General features: G+C 40.6%; 1 protein-coding gene across 1 annotated transcript in view; it reads left to right on the top strand.

Moving 5' to 3' along the window:
• The window catches only part of DOP1B (DOP1 leucine zipper like protein B), a 134745-nt gene that overhangs the window by 12656 nt on the left and 98925 nt on the right, over positions 1-23164 (top strand). Inside the window, exon 2 of the mRNA XM_063447437.1 lies at positions 11744-11902. Coding sequence (XP_063303507.1) covers positions 11765-11902 — 138 coding nt within the window. The 5' untranslated portion in view covers positions 11744-11764. The remainder of the gene's footprint in view (positions 1-11743; positions 11903-23164) is intronic.

Here is a 23164-nt window from a genome sequence, read left to right as displayed (position 1 = left end):
CTCTTTTAAGATATACCCTCAATGAAAACATACATGAAGCATTCATGCATGTATTCACTGGAGGCATATCTACTAAATAATGATTTATTTATTTTCTACCATGTGGGAAAAGGAGTGCTCCTTTAAATGACTCAAAAATGGTTTAACACTGAACGGACGGACAATGCCAGGGGAGTCCAGGCACTGTAACCATTTTAATGAGATTAACCCCTTAGTGACCAGACCGTTTTTAAATTTTCTTAACGTTAAGGACCGGTGCTGTTTTGACATTTCTGCTGTGTTTGTGTTTAGCTGTAATTTTCCTCTTACTCATTTGCTGTACCCACACATATTGTATACAGTTTTTATCACCATTAAATGTTTTTTCTAAAGATACCGTTATTTTCATCATATCATATAATATACTATAAAAATTTTTAAAAAATATGATGAACATTTTTTTTTAAAAACACACTTTTTCGAACTTTGACCCTCAAAATCTGTTATGCACCCGTAATAGATTCTAAATTTTGTCCTTAGTTTAAAAACACCCAGTGTTTACATGATTTTTTGCAAGTTATAGGGCTATAAGTACAAGTAGGACATGCTGTTTCAAAATATATATTTTTAAATTATATCAACAGGGACATTGTAACACTCTCTGTCATAAATCTGAGTCACACCTCACATGTACATATTTATTTTTTAACCCCTTAAGGACCAAACTTCTGGAATAAAATTGAATAATGACGTGTCACACACGTCAGGTGTCCTTAAGGGGTTAAAGTAGACAACCCAGGGTATTCAATATGGGGTATATGCAGTATTTTTTTTTAGTAGCCACTTAGTCACAAACACTGGCCAAAGTTAGCGTTCATATTTGTTTGTGTCTTAAAAATACAAAAAAAACTATTATGAGTGCAAACTTTGGCCAGTGTTTGTGACTAAGTGGCTACTAAAAAAGACTGGACACACCCCATTTGCAATACTTTGGGTTGTCTTCTTTTGCAAATGATATGCCATCATGGAGGTAATTCTCATTCATGGGCTACCATACACTCTTAAAGGGAACATAAGCAATCTAGCAAATTTTAATGTGAAAAAACAGAAAACCAAGCCTTATATTTGACCATGTAACTTTCAAAAACACCGTAAAACCTGTACATGGGGGGTACTGTTATACTCGGAAGACTTCGCTGAACACAAATATTAGTGTTTGAAAACAGTAAAATGTATCACAACAATGTTATCATGTGTGAAAGTGCCGTTTGTGTGTGACAAATGTAAAAAACGTCACTTTCACTGACAATATCATTGCTGTTATATATTTTACTGTTTTGAAACACTAAATATTTGTGTTTAGCGAAGTCTCCCGAGTAAAACCGTACCTCCCATGTACAGGTTTTAGGGTGTCATGGAAAGTTATAGGGCTAAATACAGTGCTAACAAATTAAATTCTCTGGACTTTCGGCCTGGGTTGCCAGGCAGGTCCCTCAAATTGCAATCAATAAAATGACTTACTTATGTAAAAATATTACATAAATATGCATATAGAATTTAAATATATATACACACACATTTATATATTTGAAGTCTATGTGTATATTTATGAAATTATTTATGTAACTGTGTGTGTGTGTGTGTATATACACACACACACACACACACACACACACACACACACACACACACACACACACACACACACATTGGAAATGATATATGTCGTATTATTTTCATTGATTTATATACATACCTTATATACTCGAGTATAAGTAGAGTTTTTCAGCACATTTTTTCTGCTGAAAAACCCCAACTCGACTTATACTCGAGTCAATGTCTGTATTATGGCAACTTACATTGCCATAATACAGACCAGGACCGCCGGGCTCATTAAAAGACCGGCGGTCCTGTTTGGGGCTGGCAGTGAACTGTTACTTACCTTCACAGCAGCTCCTGTCAACTCCCTTCTCTCTCCTGCGTTCCGGTCAGCTCCCACTGTAAGTCTTGCGGCCGCGCGTAGCGTTGCCACGGTAACCCGTGGCAACGCTCTGACCCCGCGGCTCTCGCGAGACTGGTCAGCTCCCTTCTCCTCCAGTGGAAGTCTCGCAAGAGCCGCGGGATCAGAGCGTTGCCACGGGTCCGCATGGCCGCAAGACTTACAGTGGGAGCTGACCGGAACGCAGGAGAGAGAAGGGAGCTGACAGGAACTGCTGTGAAGGTACGTTACAGCTCACTGCCAGCCCCCTCCTACACAGCCCATCCACTGGACCACCAGGGAATGAGAGCCCCCTCCCTAGCCATGTATCAAGCAGGGAGGGGGGACAAAAAATATATAAATACAAATGTAAATAATAATAAAATAAAATAATAATAATAAAAAAATATATATATTAATAATATAACACATTTTTTTTATATTAAAATAATAAAAATGCCCACCCCCCACCAAGGCTCTGCATCACATACACAAACACACTCTGCATCACATACACAAACACACTCTGCATCACATACACACAAACACACTCTGCATCACATACACACAAACACACTCTGCATCACATACACACAAACACACTCTGCATCACATACACACAAACACACTCTGCATCACATACACACAAACACACTCTGCATCACATACACACAAACACACTCTGCATCACATACACACAAACACACTCTGCATCACATACACACAAACACACTCTGCATCACATACACACAAACACACTCTGCATCACATACACACAAACACACTCTGCATCACATACACACAAACACACTCTGCATCACACACACACAAACACACTCTGCATCACACACACACAAACACACTCTGCATCACACACACACAAACACACTCTGCATCACACACACACAAACACACTCTGCATCACACACACACAAACACACTCTGCATCACACACACACAAACACACTCTGCATCACACACACACAAACACACTCTGCATCACACACACACAAACACACTCTGCATCACACACACAAACACACTCTGCATCACACACACACAAACACACTCTGCATCACACACACACAAACACACTCTGCATCACACACACACAAACACACTCTGCATCACACACACACAAACACACTCTGCATCACACACACACAAACACACTCTGCATCACACACACACAAACACACTCTGCATCACACACACACAAACACACTCTGCATCACACACACACAAACACACTCTGCATCACACACACACAAACACACTCTGCATCACACACACACTCTGCATCACACACACACTCTGCATCACACACACACTCTGCATCACACACACACACTCTGCATCTCACACACACACACTCTGCATCTCTCACACACACACTCTGCATCTCTCACACACACACTCTGCATCTCTCACACACACACTCTGCATCTCACACACACACACTCTGCATCTCACACACACACACTCTGCATCTCACACACACACACTCTGCATCTCACACACACACACTCTGCATCTCACACACACACACTCTGCATCTCACACACACACACTCTGCATCTCACACACACACACTCTGCATCTCACACACACACACTCTGCATCTCACACACACACACTCTGCATCTCACACACACACACTCTGCATCTCACACACACACACTCTGCATCTCACACACACACACTCTGCATCACACACACACACTCTGCATCACACACACACACTCTGCATCACACACACACACTCTGCATCACACACACACACACACACTCTGCATCACACACACACACACTCTGCATCACACACACACACACTCTGCATCACACACACACACACTCTGCATCACACACACACACACTCTGCATCACACACACACACACTCTGCATCACACACACACACACTCTGCATCACACACACACACACTCTGCATCACACACACACACACTCTGCATCACACACACACACTCTGCATTACACACGCACACACTCTGCATCACACGCACACACTCTGCATCACACGCACACACTCTGCATCACACGCACACACTCTGCATCACACACACACACACACACTCTGCATCACACACACACACACACTCTGCATCACACACACACACTCTGCATCACACACACACACACACTCTGCATCACACACACACACACACTCTGCATCACACACACACACACACTCTGCATCACACACACACACACACTCTGCATCACACACACACACACACTCTGCATCACACACACACACACACACTCTGCATCACACACGCACACACACTCTGCATCACACTCACACACACACACACACACTCTGCATCACACACACACACACTCTGCATCACACACACACACACTCTGCATCACACACACACACACTCTGCATCTCACACACACTGCACGCATTCATACACACACTGCACGCATTCATCAACACACACACAGCATTCATTATATACACACACTGTAAATAAATATTCAATTAATATAATTTTTTGGGGATATAATTTTTTTTTAGAAATTTACCAGTAGCTGCTGCATTTCCCACCCTAGTCAATAAGTTTTCCCAGTTTTTTGGGGTAAAATTAGGGGTCTCGACTTATATTCGGGTCGACTTATACTCGAGTATATACGGTAGATATATAATTTAATACTAAGTGTATTTTGATATAAGTGTATATATTACTATTAAAATACAGTTCGAATAAATTACATTTATTTTCATTTATTATAATACTTATATAGTTATAATATATAGACGTGTGTAATTTTACTCTAAGTGTATTTTTATATTATATATTTTAATAAAAACAATACACTTAGTATGACGTGTCTATATATTATAATCTTTTTTTTATTTTACACCTGCAGGGAGACTGCCTGTCAATTCAAGCAGTCCCCCTGCAGGCAGCACTATGGAGGCCCATAGTGGGGTCCTAATTTGCAGAGGGAAGACTCCTCCAGACGGAGAGGAACACCGATCGCCGGCAGGGAAACAGCTGCAATTGAGTAAGTAAGAATACCGCGAATACCTTAAGGACCGTTTTTGTCTGACGTACCTAGTACGTCCGCAGTCAGGAAGGGGTTAAATTGTTATGCCTACAGTGTCCCTTTCAGAGGTAACCTACGCAGCCTCATATAGGTTTGGTCTATCTTCATTTTATAAATCGATGATAATGCATTTCAAACCAAAAACAGAATTGTCATCACTGTTGTGTTTATGAGAACTTAACTTAAATTCTGAAATAAATTTTAAATCACGTTGGAGTTTGCCCTATTCTTTTAAATGCTGGTACTGATAAATTCTAGTCTTAGGGACATGGCATGGGAAGAAGTGGCAGAATATTCACAGTGGCATTGTTCCATCCCAGCAAGAATGTGTGTTAAACTTTGCAGTTTTGTAATAAATAGGAACAAAGTGACAGGTGTTCAATCCTTTGTGTGTGAATGTTATAGTTGGTTATGTTTGTGTAGAATAGGAATGACTACACTGTCTGTGCCGCTTACTAAACATTGTGGCATTAACCCCTTAAAGACCAAACTTCTGGAATAAAAGGGAATCATGACATGTTACACATGTCATGTGTCCTTAAGGGGTTAATGGGGCACTCTAAGCAATGTTGTGGTGTAGTGGTTATGTTGAGTAGAGTCTCTGGGCACCTTCCCACTATTTAATATCAAATAATATTTGGGAAATTTAACAATAATGGGTTTCTCGTTGGCATGAGGAAATCACCATCGGCTTGGCCCAATTATAATGTATAATTAAAAGATCCCTTGGACACTGTAGGCAAGCTAAGTGATACAGTGAGATGCAATAGTTGTGTTGCTTAATGTCCATACAAGGTGTATGCTATAATGCTTGAGATAAGTCTGTGTCAGGTGTTACAGTTGGCATTCCTAAACTATTGATAATATGGGAAATGATTGAGCGGACAGCTGAACTATAGGAAATATCTAATAAAAAGTGGTTAATGATTATTTCAGGACAGCAGACTCTCTGTAAGCCTTATCTTTGAAAAAAAACAAAAAAAACAACAGGTGAGCTAAGAGATTGTGATCTGAAATCACCTGTTACTAGACAGAAATACAATGGGATTTATTCACTTGATAATGGGGAATCGGAGACCAAATTGCAGAATTACACTGAAATCGCTGGATTGCAAGAAAAACAGCTTGGGCTGTTTGCCTCATATTAGCAGTTCTGTTTTCAACTGCAATTCTGTGTTTACTGGATAAACATCTATATACGTCTAGCACCAATCACTATGATCATGGGAATTGTAGTTTGATAAGCACTGGTTAGCAGCTGATTGCATGACCCCTTAATTCTGACCTCCAAAGGGATGGTAGGTTATTTTCTGGAATGTTAATGTGGAAATTTTCTGGCATTTTCTCCTCCTATGTGAGGGTTTAATGCTTATTTTATGGCTCTCTAATTTTTTTTTATTTTTTTTTTATGCATAATCTTAATAAAGATTTTCTAGAAGCGTACAACCTAAATAGAACCGCACAAATAACTTTTACAGAGACGGTAAAGAGCGTGTTTTTGAAACATTTTGTGCGCTGATATTATGTAATCAAAGTAGAGGTGAACGCTGTGAGCTTAGAGAAGAAAGGGGGAGGTTAACGTAGAGCAAGGGGGGATAGTTAGAGGTGCTGCTTGAGTAGCTCAATGAGCATTATGAGGTGCTAGATTGTTAAGGCACAGAGAGTGCCCAGTCAGACCAGATTGTCCTGACTATCGGTAGCATGTTTAGATTCCGGGGAACTATCTCTTCGTAGATTCGCGTTGTATGTAATGATTGAGTTACCAGTTGAATGGTTGGGGCTGTATGTGACTTCCAATATCTGACTATAGAGTTTTTGGCTGTGGTGAGAATGTGGAGGATTGAAGCTTGTTGATACCTTGGAATTGTCTGGGGGAGCATATCTAGAAGAAAGCATTTCGGCTCTCGGGGATGTCCGATTTGTGTAAGATTGAGAATGAGGGCTTGTATGTCCTACCAGCTGGTTTTGATGGACGAACAGTCCCAGAATACATGGATTAGTGAGCCTTTTCCAGTCCTACATCTCCCACAAATGTCTGTTGTGTTGGGATAGATATGGGCTACACATTCTTGTTTCAGATACCATCGGAACCTAAGCTTGCGTCTAGTTTCTCAATGGGGAACAATAAACCTTTCATGGCTACCAGTGCTCTTTTTTTTAGTCTAGTCTAGGAAACAATCTTTTAAGGTCAACTTCCCATTGTTTAATGAAGGATGCTTTTTAATAAGATGTATTAGAGAGTACAGTTATATGTGGAGAATAGTTTGATCTAATGCAGAGGGGATTATCACGCAGTTTGTAGAATGAGGACATATGAAGTCAGGGAAGTCAGAGAGGTCAAGTCTGAAAAAGCTATTACTGAGTTGTCCTGGATTAAGTTTTTTTTTTAACAGAAGTTATATCTGCTTTTATCCAATTGTGTACAGTTGGAACAGGGAGAAGTTTGGAAACTTTAGTTCTCCAAATTTATTGCGCCAGCCGTGTTGTGGGTAGAATAGCGTTCAGTGGGGGGCTAAGGTGAGCTTGTACGCTTGTTCAAATGCCATCCAGAGAGTAGTATCTACTAGTGCTAGCATAATTGAGGCATGGACAGTAAGAGAGGCTTCATAGTACATTCCTATGTCTGGGACTCCCAGTCCGCCCTCACTAGGCTGAATTCTCATAGACTCCAATATAATATGTGGTGGTGCATTGGAATAGAGTTTTCGGGATTTGGATTGGTAGTTTTCGAAAAAGGTACAAGATGAGTGGGAGAACTCATTTTAATTGTCTGTATCCTTCCTATCCAAGAAGGTTTAATGCAAGGCCCATTTAGTTATTAGTGTAGAGCAGGGGTGCTTAAATGCTAGATCCCCAGATGTTGTGGAACTAAAACTCCCATGATGCTTTGCATGCCTTTTAAAATGACCACATCATGGAAACTGTAGTTTTAAAGCATCTGGGGATTTACCTTTTGGGAACCCCTTGTGTAGAGAGTATGTTGGTGCGGTTAGAGTTTCACTCCCAAATAAGAGATTGTGTGCCAATCAAAGGGGAATGTAGTTCTGAGCTTCATGGGATCCACTTTTGGAATCCATATTGAAAAGAATTGGGTTTTGGTCGGGGTAATTTTGTAGTATGAAACAGAGCCATATGCAGCTAACAAGGACATCACACCCCAGAGTGAACGAATAGGGTCCGTTAACAGCAATATGTCGTCTGCGAATAGAGGGAGTGATTGGTCACCAGCCGGGGTGGGAATGCCTGTTATTGTCCGTGAGGTACTATAGGCTGTCCTTTCATACGCCATCCCTCTCGTCTTTTTGTCTGATCTTTGCAGTTATTTTTTTATTATTTTTTTTTTTACTTATTGACTATAAGATCCCTCTCCACATCCCGTCATATTGTGTCCCCTTATGCGGTCACTTGGCCATTGAAAGCAGGGAAGTGGATATGTGTTCTTGATTGAGAAACTTGTCTTATTTGTAAATTCCCAAGGGAGCGTTTAATTATGATTTACTTTTCTGCTTCCTGGCATATTTTCTCTTTATAGCATTATTTCTCCTTAAACCAACATAGTGCACTTGCACACTGGGCAGTACATCACTGGGAGTGGGTGAAGGACTGTGAGAAAAATCCAAATTCCATTTGGGTTCAGTTAGTGACCCATGATCCTTTACTCTGATACTGCAATATTCAGAATCCATGACCCATTGGCTCAAAGTGAGCTGCATGGGACTTCTGCGTCTATCTAGGGCACCAACAATCTGCAGTCACTCAGCCTCTATTACTGTAATCTGGTGTTTACCACTGTTAATCTGACACTTGGAGCAACAGGGTGAATGGCCTTGCTTACGTAGCATGTTTAACCCCTTAAGGGGGCAAATAAAAAGCATATTGCAAAATTGAGACTAGAATAGTTGATGTGAACTAATTCTTTAACTGGGGTATTTTGTCCTCAATTTAGCCATTTCATATTTAACTACGCGCTAAGTGAGTAACCCTAAAGCAGGTAAGTGATAAGTAGCTGATTTGCTTTGTGCTGCGTCCACCCTTCCCATCCATTGAATGTTGTATAATTTGAGTTCACTGTGTGGTTTAGTTATCATCTTTGAGTCTGCTTGGTTGAAGTATGACTTTCAATCTGTATTTATGTGCCCACGGAAAATTCATGGCTTGTAAAAGCTGATATTAGTTTAACTTTTTGTAACTCTATATTTAGTATTACTAAAAAATACACTGTAAGATGGAAAGGTTATCCTTCGGGCAAATATTGAATACAACATGATAAAAGGTCATCTCTAGTGGTGCTGGAAAAAAAAATTGTGTGTGTGTGTGTGTTTGACTGTTGTGTGCAAATCTGTGTTTAACAATGTATTGACTACCCACTGACTTTAGGTGGAAGGGCTTTTCAATCACTTTTTTCCCCACCCTAACTTTCTTGGTTTGTTAGTTTTTTTTTGTCTCTGTCTATCTAATAAAGCTATATTTTGTGTTATGCTCGGCCTGTCTGGATACATTTTGCATTGCAGGGGGCATTTAAATATATACTTTTTATTTGAAAGCTACATTGTGCTCATCTTATAGTGGCTGAGGGGTAGTCTCCTTTTGGACGATCTATAGTACGAGCAGCCATTCTATTTCCTGTACTGTAACAAGTATAAACACATGACCGAGTGATGATAAAAAGGTTATATTACTTGTTCTGCCACTGCTTGTAACGGACTGTTTACATATTGGGTGTTTTAACTGAAGGTTTTCTCTGATGTAATCGAGAGTTGAATTTTAAAGCGGCACTGTCACTTTGCATAATTTGCAAAGAAAAACATGCGGTGACATCGCTGCTGTGGGTCTGATGGCCAGCGGGGACAGGCAAAGGTGAGTCCTACTATCCTCAACCTGTCCCTCGCAGGCGCCACCATTCTTTTCGTGCTTGCCCCTTTTTCCTCTTGGCACTTGAGATGCCAGGTGCCAAAGTCACTATTGGGTATCCCACGGAATCCTTCATAGATAGAACCAATTCCATGCATCCTTCGCTGGGGGATCAAAAATTCTTGACGGTGGTAACTCCACCCAGTGTCTATAAGTGTCAGGCGTAGGAAAATTACTGAGACCTACAAGAGACCGCAAGAGGACAGGTTGAGAACCACTGATTGGAAATAATTGTCCATTATAAGATTAAAGGAACACTATAGTCACCTAAATTACTTTAGCTAAATAAAGCCGTTTTAGTGTATATATCATTCCCCTGCAATTTCACTGCTCAATTCACTGTCATTTAGGAGTTAAATCACTTTGTTTCTGTTTATGCTGCCCTAGCCACACCTCCCCTGGCTATGATTGACAGAGCCTGCATGAAAAAAAAACTGGTTTCACTTTCAAACAGATGTAATTTACCTTAAATAATTGTATCTCAATCTCTAAATTGAACTTTAATCACATACAGGAGGCTCTTGCAGGGTCTAGCTATCTATTAACATAGCAGGGGATAAGAACATCTTAATTAAACAGAACTTGCAATAAAGAAAGCCTAAATAGGGCTCTCTTTACAGGAAGTGTTTATGGAAGGCTGTGCAAGTCACATGCAGGGAGGTGTGACTAGGGTTCATAAACAAAGGGATTTAACTCCTAAATGGCAGAGGATTGAGCAGTGAGGCTGCAGGGGCATGTTCTATACACCAAAACTGCTTAATTAAGCTAAAGTTGTTCAGGTGACTATAGTGTCCCTTTAAAGGAGACATATTTAAAAAAAATGTGCATACTTCACTAGTACTTATTTACTAATCAAATACAAAGTTCTTGTTAAATTTCAAAACTGAACAAATGCATTGTACATAAGAAATGAAAATTATTCTAGAGTGTTGGCTGATCACACCTTGAAAATATACAGTAATTTGTGACATGCTATTTTGTGCAAGCTATATTCACCAAATGTATTTGTATTCACTGTGTATCTCGGTAGCACAATTATATTCCCTAACTTGGCTTTGGACGGTTAAATTAAGAAAATTACTGTAGATGTAATGTTAATTATTTTGGTCCCCCTCCACCCCCCCATACCGTTTGTGTGTGTGTGTGTGTGTGTGTGTATTGATTTGCAATACATACATGTAAGTAAATACTGCACTGTTTGTAAACACCACTTACCCGGCCCAAGATAGTGTAAATAACCAATGTTTAGTTCTCAATTCTTGAACAGAATTGGCCAAATCGTGCTTTGTATTCAGGGGGACAAGCTTTGCTTCTGAAGAACGAGGCCTGAAAGATAGCTGACCACTCGGTTTGAGGGAAAGCCAAGAGATGCCATGAAAAGAGAATAATTAGGCATTAGACAATAATACCCAAAGATAGAAAGTGATACAATAGGCAGGAATGGAACACAAAGTTTAAATGCAATAAATAGATAAAAAAAATTACAGGTCTTAGAACTGCAGTACTTGCTAGGGAAAGTGGTACAACGACCACCATTAGGAATTTTACGGGAGTTTTCTTGCCTGTTTAGCAAGAGTTCATGGTATATGTAGTTCATCACATAAGATGGGTATCCGACACAGGAGACACATTGTGTACATGTAAAAGAGGTCAGCCAGATTTCCAGAGAAAGAAAGACTTGGGACATGACCTACCTACCTTCTAGGTAGGTAGGTCATGTCCCAAGTCTTTCTTTCTCTTTTCTTCTGATAAATGATGCTATGTAAATGTAAACACAATCTCCATCTTCTAATTGCAGGACTGTAAGCCAGAATGAAAGATGGACCCAGAAGAACAGGAGTTGCAGGGGGATTACCGATATAGGAATTATTCGTCTGTCATTGAGAAAGCCTTGCGAAACTTTGAGTCTTCAAGCGAATGGGCAGATCTTATATCGTCCCTTGGGAAACTCAACAAGGTACGTGAAACCTAAATTGTATTGGTCTGTTTCATCACTTAAAGGCTTCTATGTAGCAATTTTCCGTGAATCCATTCAACATGCATTCCCAACAAATGCCTTTTCGTGTACATTGTTCTGTATATTGTTCAAGCCTGGACGATTGGTGCATGCTTTGCATCAGAACTGATTTTGGAGATGCTGATCTGTTTTAAATATGTTTATTAGAGTCGCCATAGAGCGTGGGCAGGCATTTTATGAATCGGTAAAAGTAACATAAGGGTGCCTGCGCAGAGGCATATAAGTCAGAGCAAACAAGTAATATAGGAAACTGAATATACATAGATTAGCGAAATTTGGTACATCAAGGGCATTCAATCGGCATACTAACGCATTATGCAGGCTGTTTAGTCGTCCGAGCCATACCTATGTCCAGCTATGCGTGCGATGGCGCTTTCCGCATGGGTTGCCTTATACTTTGTTAAATAAACATGTATTTAAGTAAATTAAGTGTACATAAACTTTGCGTATTCTAAATTTAAATTAATTATATCAAGGGCATATTCAACAGGTATATTAACGCATTATGCAGGCTGTTTAGTCATCTGAGCCATACTTATGTCTAACCCTAAGTAAGTGTATGCCTGTGGTCTGTGTCTGCAGGCTGTATGCAAGAGTGTCGTGACCACTGGCTTGTGTCAGTGCTTTGGGTTAGGTAGGATGCGAGAGTGCTGAGACGTTGGAACGTACAATGCAGTTATTGTGCTGTATTAAATCATTACATCCTTGCTGATATATAACCGAATAGGACATTGTACACTGTATACAGTGTATTATTACCAGTATGGACATTTCAGAAAAAAGACTCAACCGTTATTTAACTTCAAATAGTGCCTGGAAATGCACTTGGTAAATAGAATAATAAAAAATAATCCTTCGTATGCAGGATTTTCAGAAGGATAAGCATAGGTAAGCAAACAAATTTTATATATATATATATATTGCATAAGGGCTCCCTCATTTAAGAGAAGTGGCATGTTTGGCCCCATGTAGAACGCATTGTAATAGCCTGGCTTAATATATAATAAAGTTATCTGGTTGTCAGGTATGTAATAAGAGGCTACTTCACAGCTTATCATGTAGCTGGCAGCTATTATATACACAGCTATAAACAGCATCAATCATTGACCCCTATGGGTATGATAGCATAAACTATGAATTCCTGTAGCATTTTAAGCTAACTTAACAACGACCAACTAGTATCAAATAATCAAAGCAAGTAAAAACTAAAATTGCATAAAGAACGGTTTCACAAACGAATTATCATGAAACAGTCCCATTAGCCTTATCTGTCCTTCGTTGTTTTATTTATCCTTTGCTTGGGACAGTGCTCTGGCGAAGAGGATCTGTATAGCGGCATTAATTGAGTCTCTCCGCTGGAGGTGGCAGAGCAGTGCTTGGCAAGATAAGTTGTAGCTGTGCAGGCTGCTCTCTACCGTGGCCTCTGGTACGCTAATGCCAAGTGTGCCCCTATTTGTCCAGTCGGTCGGTCATTGCAAGGTCTCTCTAGCACCCCTGGTGCATCTGTCCCCCTCTTTTCCCCTCCAGGCCTGCTCCGGCCGTGCAACCGGGAACACTGCGGTGCTGTGGGCACTCAGGGATGTCGGTAGTCCGGCAGACTCCCACCCCTGAAAAGTCCTCGGCCCCTTGTCCCCTGCACCTCCCCAACTCCTGCAGTTCTCCGTCGGAGCTCCAGCCCCATGGTGCCTTACCCTTCTCCGGTCTCATGCATGTCGCCGGTGCTCGCCTCCCCGGCCACCGGTCCGCCGGGGGTCCAGCTCACCCCGACGACACAGGGCTCACAAAGTTGGGGGCATCCTTCCCTGGACCACCACCAAATCCTGGGGTAAGGGCCGGCTCCGCGCCGACCATTCTGCCGCCTCGGGGGGTCCATCCGTGGGACCCGCCACACCGAGGGCCCAGGCGACCCCGCGTACCTCCCTGCAGCTTGCACATTCGGCGGCCATCTTTGCTCTTCATGAGGTAGGATTCCTCATTATATGGCCCTTAAGGAGTATCCCTGTAGGTTGTGGGGCTCAGCCCTGTCCGGCACTTGGCTTCAGTGACCTCTGTGGAAGCTCGGGCTTCTGTTAATCCCAGCCAGGGTGTTGCCTCTGGAGGGTATAACTTCCCCTCTGCGGCTGTGTCTGCTATTGCTGGCTGACCTTCACACGGCCTTCGCCAGTGTAGGCGGTCGGCATCCAACTCACGCGGCCAAGTGGGGGGGAGGCGGGGCCGTGCCCCGGGCCGAGGGCATCTCCATACCGCGTGGTGTCTCCGCGGCGCCATGCTGCGTGTGCTGGCCGCTGGTGTTCCGATTCTCGGCCGCATGGAGGCCGGGCCCGGTCCTCTTTGCTTGCCTGTCGTGCAGTAAGTATTGTGCGGGTATCTGGAGTGAGCTAATGCCGGTCTCCGTTCTGGGATGTATATTTTTTGCGTGGTCTGGGGCTATTTTTGTGCCTTTTTGTTCGTTTGGCTCTGGAGCCCATGTGGATGGCGTCCAGTCGGCCCAGCGGCCCGGCCCCGCCCCCCGAGATGCTGATCTGGTACTGTGCATTAATACCTAAATCAATCTGAAATGGTTAAATTCTGAGAACCGATGATCTAAACCAGAACAGCTTTTGTTTCAAGTAATCTAATGGTTTCTCTCATTTAATGTTGTTCTACCTGTAAAACACTGCAATACAGTGAATAAAAGCTCATGTACTTGTGTTTGTATACGCTTTGGGAACTCCCTCCGCATACTCCAACTTTTCGAATCTAGAATGTGTCCGGAGTCCTGACTATTCACATGGAAATGTTATGATCCTGGCAAACGGTTTCTGTTTATTTTTCCATTACAACGTCAGGCAGAGATATTTTAGTGAGCTAAAATAAAGTCACTTTTCTTTTTTTATTTTGTATGTTGTTTGTTTTTGTGGTTTTTTTTTATCCTATTAATCAAAGCAATCTGCTGATTTTCAGAAAAAAAACCTGTTGAAATATATCTTTTGCATCTCACTTCCAAAATGCAGAATTTTTCTTCCCTTTTTGTTGTGCCGCTGTGTTTTTGGACACTAAAAGAGGAAATAAGTGGCACGGCTGCCAGCAATTATTGTTTTTATTTTTTTGAATAGTTATAGAAATTGTTTTTATTTAGTATATTTGTGCAATACAATAGAAGATTTAGAAAAGCTTCCTACTTTGTCTTATGATTTTAAAGAAGACAGGAAGAAAAGAATAACAGATCCCGAGAGAGGGGGAGAGAAGAGGAAGATATTGAGGAAAGGTAAGTTCGGCATGACAGTGCCGCTTTAAATAATTGTACCTCAATCTCTAAATTGAACTTTAATCACATACAGGAGGCTCTTGCAGGATCTAGCAAGCTATTAACATAGCAGGGGATAAGAAAATCTTAATTAAACAGAACTTGCAATAAAGAAAGCCTAAATAGGGCTCTCTTTACAGGAAGTGTTTATGGAAGGCTGTGCAAGTCACATGCAGGGAGGTGTGACTAGGGTTCATAAACAAAGGGATTTAACTCCTAAATGGCAGAGGATTGAGCAGTGAGGCTGCATGGGGCATGTTCTATACACCAAAACTGCTTCATTAAGCTAAAGTTGTTCAGGTGACTATAGTGTCCCTTTAACCCCTTAAGGACACATGACATGTGTGACATGTCATGATTCCCTTTTATTCCAGCAGTTTGGTCCTTAAGGGGTTAAGTGAATAAATAATGCCACAGCATCAACAGTCAGCCAAATAATACGTACAGCAGGAGAGTGGTTTTGTCCCATTTAATCTGCTGTTAACACTGCTGTGTGCTGATGCCCTATGCTGTGAAGAGCCTTGAAACAATGCCTTGAAATGCCACTAATGACACCTCAAATGATCTTTATTTACCTTAAAGTTCTTTCCCCCATAGCTACCCGTTCCCTGGCCTGATCTACTATTAATGTTGCTCACCCATTCGAGAAGAAGTAAGCCCATTCATTTACTCACAAGGACCCAGTTGTCCCTACCTTGGCACAGTGTAGTAATTTTCTGTGGTCACAGCATAAAAATGAAATAGTTTTTCAACTGAAAATGGAACGGGGATTATCATGAATGAGCCCGACATGTATGAATGATGGCAAATGAATTTGAAATTGGCTGGAACGTGAAGCTTTAATACAATGAGTACGGTATCTAAAGGTATGTATGTGTTCATGTACAAATGCTTGAGATCCTTGAAATGATGGATAGTATACATTTATACATTGTGGTCACTTGTCCTAAAACGAATAAAAATGCTTTGAAACAAACAGAAAAAAATACTGAATTTATTATTTATAATGAGTATTTTTTTTTTTTTTACATGTTTTAGAAATGTAAAGATTAAAATTTAATCTACAGTGTTTTATTTAAAAATTGCACTAAATGGCACGTATAAACTAAAAAAAAAAAAGAAGAAATTAGTGTTAATAACACTCTATCAAAACATATCAAAACATAAACATGTTCCATAAAAGTCAACCTTCATACGAAATGCAAACATTCCATATATTTTTAATTGATGTTTGCCAAAAGGCTTCCTTTTGGCAAACCTTTTTAACAATATCACCACCTATTCTATTTCTCTCAGTTTTATCTATTCCAAAATATTGAAAAAATAAATTACATTTTAGATATGAATTGCAATAATGCAGAATTTCTTTTTTGTTCTATCCAGTAGCCGGTTTTCTCTTGTTATTCCATTGACCAAGTTAATACTTCTGAAAATATTTAGAGTGTTATTCACTAAACTGATAATTCACATAGAATTTAAAATTGTAGGCCACAGTAACGAAACTGGAAGCCTAGCTGGCTTAGAGACTTTCCCAGCTACTTGGCCGAAAATGTGAAATTCACTTTGGATTCTCACTTTAACATATAACCCTGTTATTATTTCTGATTGATAAAGTTAGACGGCAAATATATGTACATAGGAATAGGAAATACTCATTTTTTTTTTTTTTTTTTTTAAACCCATTTTCCCATATAAGAATTCTCCATTCACCCTCCCACCCTTAATGCACTGTCCTAATTTTCTGCTTGCGGCTAATACGGTCACTGAGCAAGTAACGCAAGTAACATCAGCGAATGCAGGGCTGTCAGTACACAAGCAATGTTTCAATGAGATTTTAACAGTGCTATTCTGCATCCTGCTGACCTCTCCCTTAGGCCTGTTTTACAGCTCATTCATGCTTGCTCTAGGTCACGGGTTCCAAATTCATTTTTCCCGTGGAACCCTTTAACATAGTGTACCAATATCGTGGAACTCCCCCCAAAAAGTTTGCGCTGTAGCTCAAACCTTTTAATTAGCAGAGCGTAATGGTTTCTTTTTGGACAAAGGTTGTTGTTGTTGTTTTTACTTTTAATTTTTTTGGTATAAAACACTTATTTGTATAGATTGTACAACAGATTGCCAACAGATTGTAGTACTTAGGAGCAGGTGTGCTTCTGCGTGTAGAGCTGGTGCTGTTATATAGTTTTAGCATTTTAATACAGGGATATGTTTGAATGTAATGTTTACCTTTATGCGCAGTGCTGTGTTTTAATGTAGGGTTGGATTTTAAATGCAGATGTACATTTATGTGTCATACTGGTGTTTGAGTGAAGGGTGTGTTTGAGTGTTGTATATAATTTTGGAGTTCAGGGGTGTCTTTCTATGTCATGTTTGTGTTTGCAGGTTTGTTTTTGCATGTTGTGTTGGTGTTTGATTGCTGGGATGTCTGCACATGCACTTTCAAAAATATACGTACACATTAACAAACAGAAACACACTGAAACAAACACAATCATATACACACTGACACACAAATATACAAACACTCAGATATACACACTGACATACACGTACACACATACACACATATATACTGACACACAGATACACACACCTTGGCACACATACGCTCACTGGCACATATACAGTGACACAGGTACACACTGACAGATGCACACATGCACAGACACACCTTGACACACAGAAACACATACACAGATCCATACACAAAGGTCCTAATGTTCATATATGCAGCCAGCCTCCTGTTTTTTTTTTTTTTGTTTTTTTTTTTTTTACAAGAGGGTGACTTGCTTGGAGTGCTGCTGGCTGAGGCTGATGTGTGGAGTTTGCAGCAGCACACTCCCCGTTTCGGCCTCTCTGTGTCTGAGAGGAAGTGACAGGCTGTCACTTCCTCCCAGCATCTGATACTACAGGAAGCTACCCATCCGGTGTCTACGGAACACCACTTGCGAAATTCTGCTCTAGGTACAGTTTGTCAATGTATGGCAGACGCTGTCCTTTTTTTACATGTTTACCTTGAGATAATGAATAAAGTTATGTTATACCATCTCATAAATTTATTTATTTTCAATTTGTTTGTTTTGAAATTATTAAAGACTTCTCTAGTCTACCTTCCTGCTAACACTTTTTGACAGCCATTGTTATGCACCTTCTGTCAGATTGCCAGGTATCAGACCCAAAGCTCACTATTTTGTTACTGTGCATTGCTTTTTAAAACGGTGTGCTCTTGCTTTCTTGTGACATTTTCTGTCAGGCGATTTTGAAAAGCAATGGACATTTGCAAAATGCTAAGCATTGAGTTATAAACCTGACAATCTGACCAAACATGCATAAAGATGGCTGTCTGAAGAAATCACTTACATACCTCCCTCTTTCTTTCTAACGTTTAAATGTACATGAATTAAGGGGACACTATAGTCACCAGAACAACTACAGCTTATTGTATTTGTTCTGGTGAGTATAATCAGTCCCTTCAGGCTTTTTTTTGCAGTAAGCACTGTATTTTGAGAGAAAATGCAGTGTTTACAGCCTAGGGATACCTCCTCTGGCAACTCCTCATATGGCTACTACAGGTGCTTCTTGGGGCAGTGCTGCACAGTGAGCAGCACTGTCATTCAGTGTCTCCACCCTCTGCATGCAGACACTGAACTTTCCTCATAGAGATGCATTGATTCAATGCATCTCTATGAGGAGTTGCTGGTTGGCCAGAGCAGTGTTTGGCTTGTGCTGGATCTGCCCCTGATATGCATCTTTGACGGTCTCAGCCAGTCCTATGGATAGCATTAGAGATGGCTTGGAGAATCACTTCTGAAGATGTCAGCCAATCAGTCAGATCAGGGGCAGAGCCAGCAGCTGCAGACTTGAATAGAAGTAAGATTTTACTATATTTAGAGGGGCTGTGAGGCAAGATGGTGGTTTTAACACTATAGGGTCAGGAATACAAGTTTGTGTTCCTGACCCTAGAGTGTTCCTTTAAGAAAAAAAGGTGGCTTATTATAAAGATGATATTAAGACATGGGCAATGTTTCTTTATTGCAGCGGTTCCCAACCCATGGTACGCGTACCCCAAGGGGTACAATTCAGTGCCCCTGGGGGTACGCGAAAAAATTTGAGTAATGGCCGCCGCACAAGCTGGGAATCGCTGGCTGAGTCTATCGGGTGGCCATAATCAATCTTGATAATCTCAGCCAAACAATGCGTTCCCATAGGAAAGCATTAGGAGGCTATTGTTCATGCAATAATCTGCATCTCCTCAAAGAAATGCATTGAATCAATGCATCACTATGGGGAACATTCAGCGCCTCCATGCCGAGCGTGGTTTGAGTGATGACCACTAGAGGTGTTACTAAGCAGCAATGCAGTGTTAACATTGAAAAGCCTGAAGGGAATAGCTGTAGACACCAGAACCACTATATTAAGCTGCACTGGTTCTGGTGACTTCAAGAATTCATTTTTTGTCGCTGAAAATCGAGTTTTTTTTAGTTAAAAACAATACTGGCTCATAACTTATTTTTAGCTGGCTCCTAAATTCCAAGCAAATTTGTCAAGCCGTGGTGTATTTGCATGTGTGTAGGTGTGTATCAGTGTATGTATCTGTGTGTCAGGGTGTGTATGTGTCAGTGTGTTTGTGTATCTATGTGTGTCAGGGTATGTATCTGTATGTCATGATGTGTGTCTGTGTATTTGCGTGTGTATGTATCTGCATGTGTGTCAGTTTGTTTTTCTATGTCAGTCTTTCTATCTGTGTGTCAGGCTATGTATATATGTGTCTGTTTTTCTGCATGTTTGTTTTGTCAGTATATGTGCGTGTGTGTGTCAGGGTATGTATCTATGTGTATGTATATGCATGTGTGTCAGGATATGTATCTGTATGTGTGTCAGTGCCTATATATGTGTCAGTGTCTGTATCTGCATGTGTGTCACTGTATCTGTGTGTCGGTGTTCATATCTGCATGTCAGTGTGGGTATCTTTGTCTGTTTGTGTGCCAGTGTATGCATCTGTATTTCACTGTATCTGCATATGTGTCAGGGTATGTATCTGTGTGTCTGTGTACCTGTATGTGTGTGTGTGTCTGTGTATATGCATGTGTGTCAGTGTTTTATTCTGTCTTTATCTGTATGTGTGTCAGTGTTTCCATCAGCATGTTTGTGTATCATTGTGTCTGTGTATCTGTATCTATATGTGTGTCAGTGTTTGTTTCTGCATGTGTGACAGTTTGTGTGTCTGGGGCAGAGAAGAGGCATGGAGGGTCAGGGGCGGAGGAGAATTAGGGAGAGCATGGGGCAGAGGAGAAGCAGGGCTGAGCCTAGGTGGAGATTGAACAGAGAAAATTTTATAAATGTGAAATAAATGCAACTATATTAATTTTGCTAAAGTGAAGGGTACAATTTATGGAAATGGGCTACCAAGGGGTACTCAAGTGAAAACAAGGTTGGGAACCACTGCGTTAAAGGGTTATTTCAACCACCATGACCACTTCAGTAATTTGAAGTGGTCATGGTAGTAGGAGTCTGTATGTGCAGTTATTTTTAATTGTGTGTTGGGGGCAAGTTGCACGTCGGAACACGTAACTTAGGCAGCCCAGAACTCTGTTGCGGGCTGCCTAATGTCAATTCTGTGCATATTTGACATATGTTGTCAACATGCTGGCAACAGACATAATAATCTGCTCCTCCGTATCTCCCTCTGCTACATGAATAGGTTTAAAATAAACAATTAAAGTCTCCCTTGCCAACTCAGATTGGGTGCATGTGCTCTCAGCCAGGGAATCAGTCCAAGTACAGGCTTCTCTATGAGAAGGGGCGACCTAATATTAACGTCCCATGGGGCATTGTAAATAAAAAAAAAAAAAAAAAAAAAAAATATTATATACGGTATATGTTTTTATAAGGGTTGGAGTAACCCTTTAATTATTAGACTTCTTTTAAATTCGACGCATACCGCTGAGGTATGATAAACCTGACATGACTCCCCTTTGTAATCGTGATTTAATTAGCAGTGCTGTCCTTATTCACGTGGTGTTTCTGTAATGTCTGCCTGCTCTATTCCTTAGAGATTGTGACCTGTGAGATAATATCTATTATTTGTTATAGTGCTCCTGGGAAGATTTTTTTTTTTTACTTATTTTTTTCCTCCTTGCTGACGTCCGTAAAAATAATAAATAAAATTTCATCTTGGAGAAGTAAATATTTTATTTTCGCCAGTTTCAGCAATATTCTGAGATTATGGGAACATGTTTGCTTTAAAGAAAGACTCCAGGCATAACAGCTTTATCCCAATGAAGTTATTATGGTATCTAGGACTGGATGTCCTGAGCACCGTCTCACCTTAAGGTGTTAAACCGTTTACTAATTTTTTATCCCAGAGTTGGGAAAATGGCACCCCTCTTTTTCCAGCCAAGTCTGAGGCGTAGCTTTCTCTCTGCTTTCTGAATAGGAAGCTAGTGACACTCTCTGCCTATCACTAGAGCCCAGCGTGAGGCTTCCTCATTGAAGACGAGGGGATTAGCTGATGGACGCTGTCTTCACAACTTTCGAGTTAAAACTTTCATGAACAGTTTAACCCCTTAAGGTAATACAATAGCCAAAACCTCCATGCAGGAGAATCTGGTTAGCTCAGCTGCATCTGACATCAAAATACGTCATACCCAGGGCTTCCTAACGGGAATTGTCAAAATGTGTCAGTGACATCATTGGGATGATGGAGCAACTGTGACAGACAAAGTGAATTGTATGATACTCCATTCTTTCTTTTATGCATTTTTTAGTGTCTTGTAAGCAGTTGTATTGGGGTGTTTTTTGTTGTTGTCATTTTTAATTTAATATTTTTGTGAAGAATGGCCGAAAACTTAAAGGACTACTGTACCTTTAACAGAGGAAGGTAATTTCCTCTAATCTATATGAGTGCAAAACCACTGGGGAGGGGAATAACTAAAAAAAAACGTTTAATTTTTATTTTTTACTTATTTCTGATCAGCAATAAATGGAAACCTGACGAGTCACTGACTAATAAATCTAAGCACTGGTATCAAACAAATTAATTCACTTAACAAGGAATTGGGGAGATTTGACAATGGAACTGCTTGTTTAGACCAAGCATGTCAAGCTCAAAGGCTAGTATGGGCCAAATAAACAAGGTTTAAGTTTGTGTGGGCCGCAAAAAAAAAAAATGATGCCGGGTGCCAGAATGGCGTCATATTCCGGCATCACCACAGAGGGCGCGCTCGAGGGAGCAGTGAGGAGCAGGAAGACTGAGCTCCCTTGCTGAGGACCTCTCCTCTCCGGCCGGGTAAATTTGAGCATAGTAGGCACCTGCAATGTGGGGAGAGCAAACTCACGGCTCGCTTGGTCGCAAAGATCTTCATTGACATGCTTGTTTTAGACCAAAAGAGCCCAAACTCCAATTCTACTACTCTTAATGATTACACCGTACATAATTCTCTTTAGTCAAAGAAAATGCAAGTTATAAAGTGTATCCACATCTCATAGTGCTTTCAGCCGTGTCCTGACCCATTGTCTGTCTACAGCCATATCCTGTTAGCCTCCTGGGATTTCCTAGTAAGTCCTGTTTGTGTTTCCATTTGCGGTCATGACGTACATTGGACCTCCTTGAAAATCTTTAAGTCAAATGTTTTTTTCTCTCAATCCCTTGTCATTCTTTGCAGAAAATAAAATATCTCTAAAACCTGATAAATGTATAGAGAGCTGGTTCAAGGAGAATATTTAACTAAATGTAAGGTAGCAAAGTAAATACTGCAGATAGGTGCAATTAATAATGTGTTAAAATATTAGGATCTTCTGTTATTAATGGGAATGTTTCCTTAAAGGGACACTAAATTAAACACACTGTGCTGTCACATCTGATTGAAAATGAAACCATTATTTCATGCAGGCTGTGTGAATCAGACAAGGCTGCA

This window comes from Pelobates fuscus, chromosome 1, assembly GCF_036172605.1.
Source record: "Pelobates fuscus isolate aPelFus1 chromosome 1, aPelFus1.pri, whole genome shotgun sequence".
Taxonomy (NCBI): Eukaryota; Metazoa; Chordata; class Amphibia; order Anura; family Pelobatidae; genus Pelobates; species Pelobates fuscus.
Note: the sequence above shows the minus strand (reverse complement) of the source record. Positions and strands in the feature narration are given on the sequence as shown.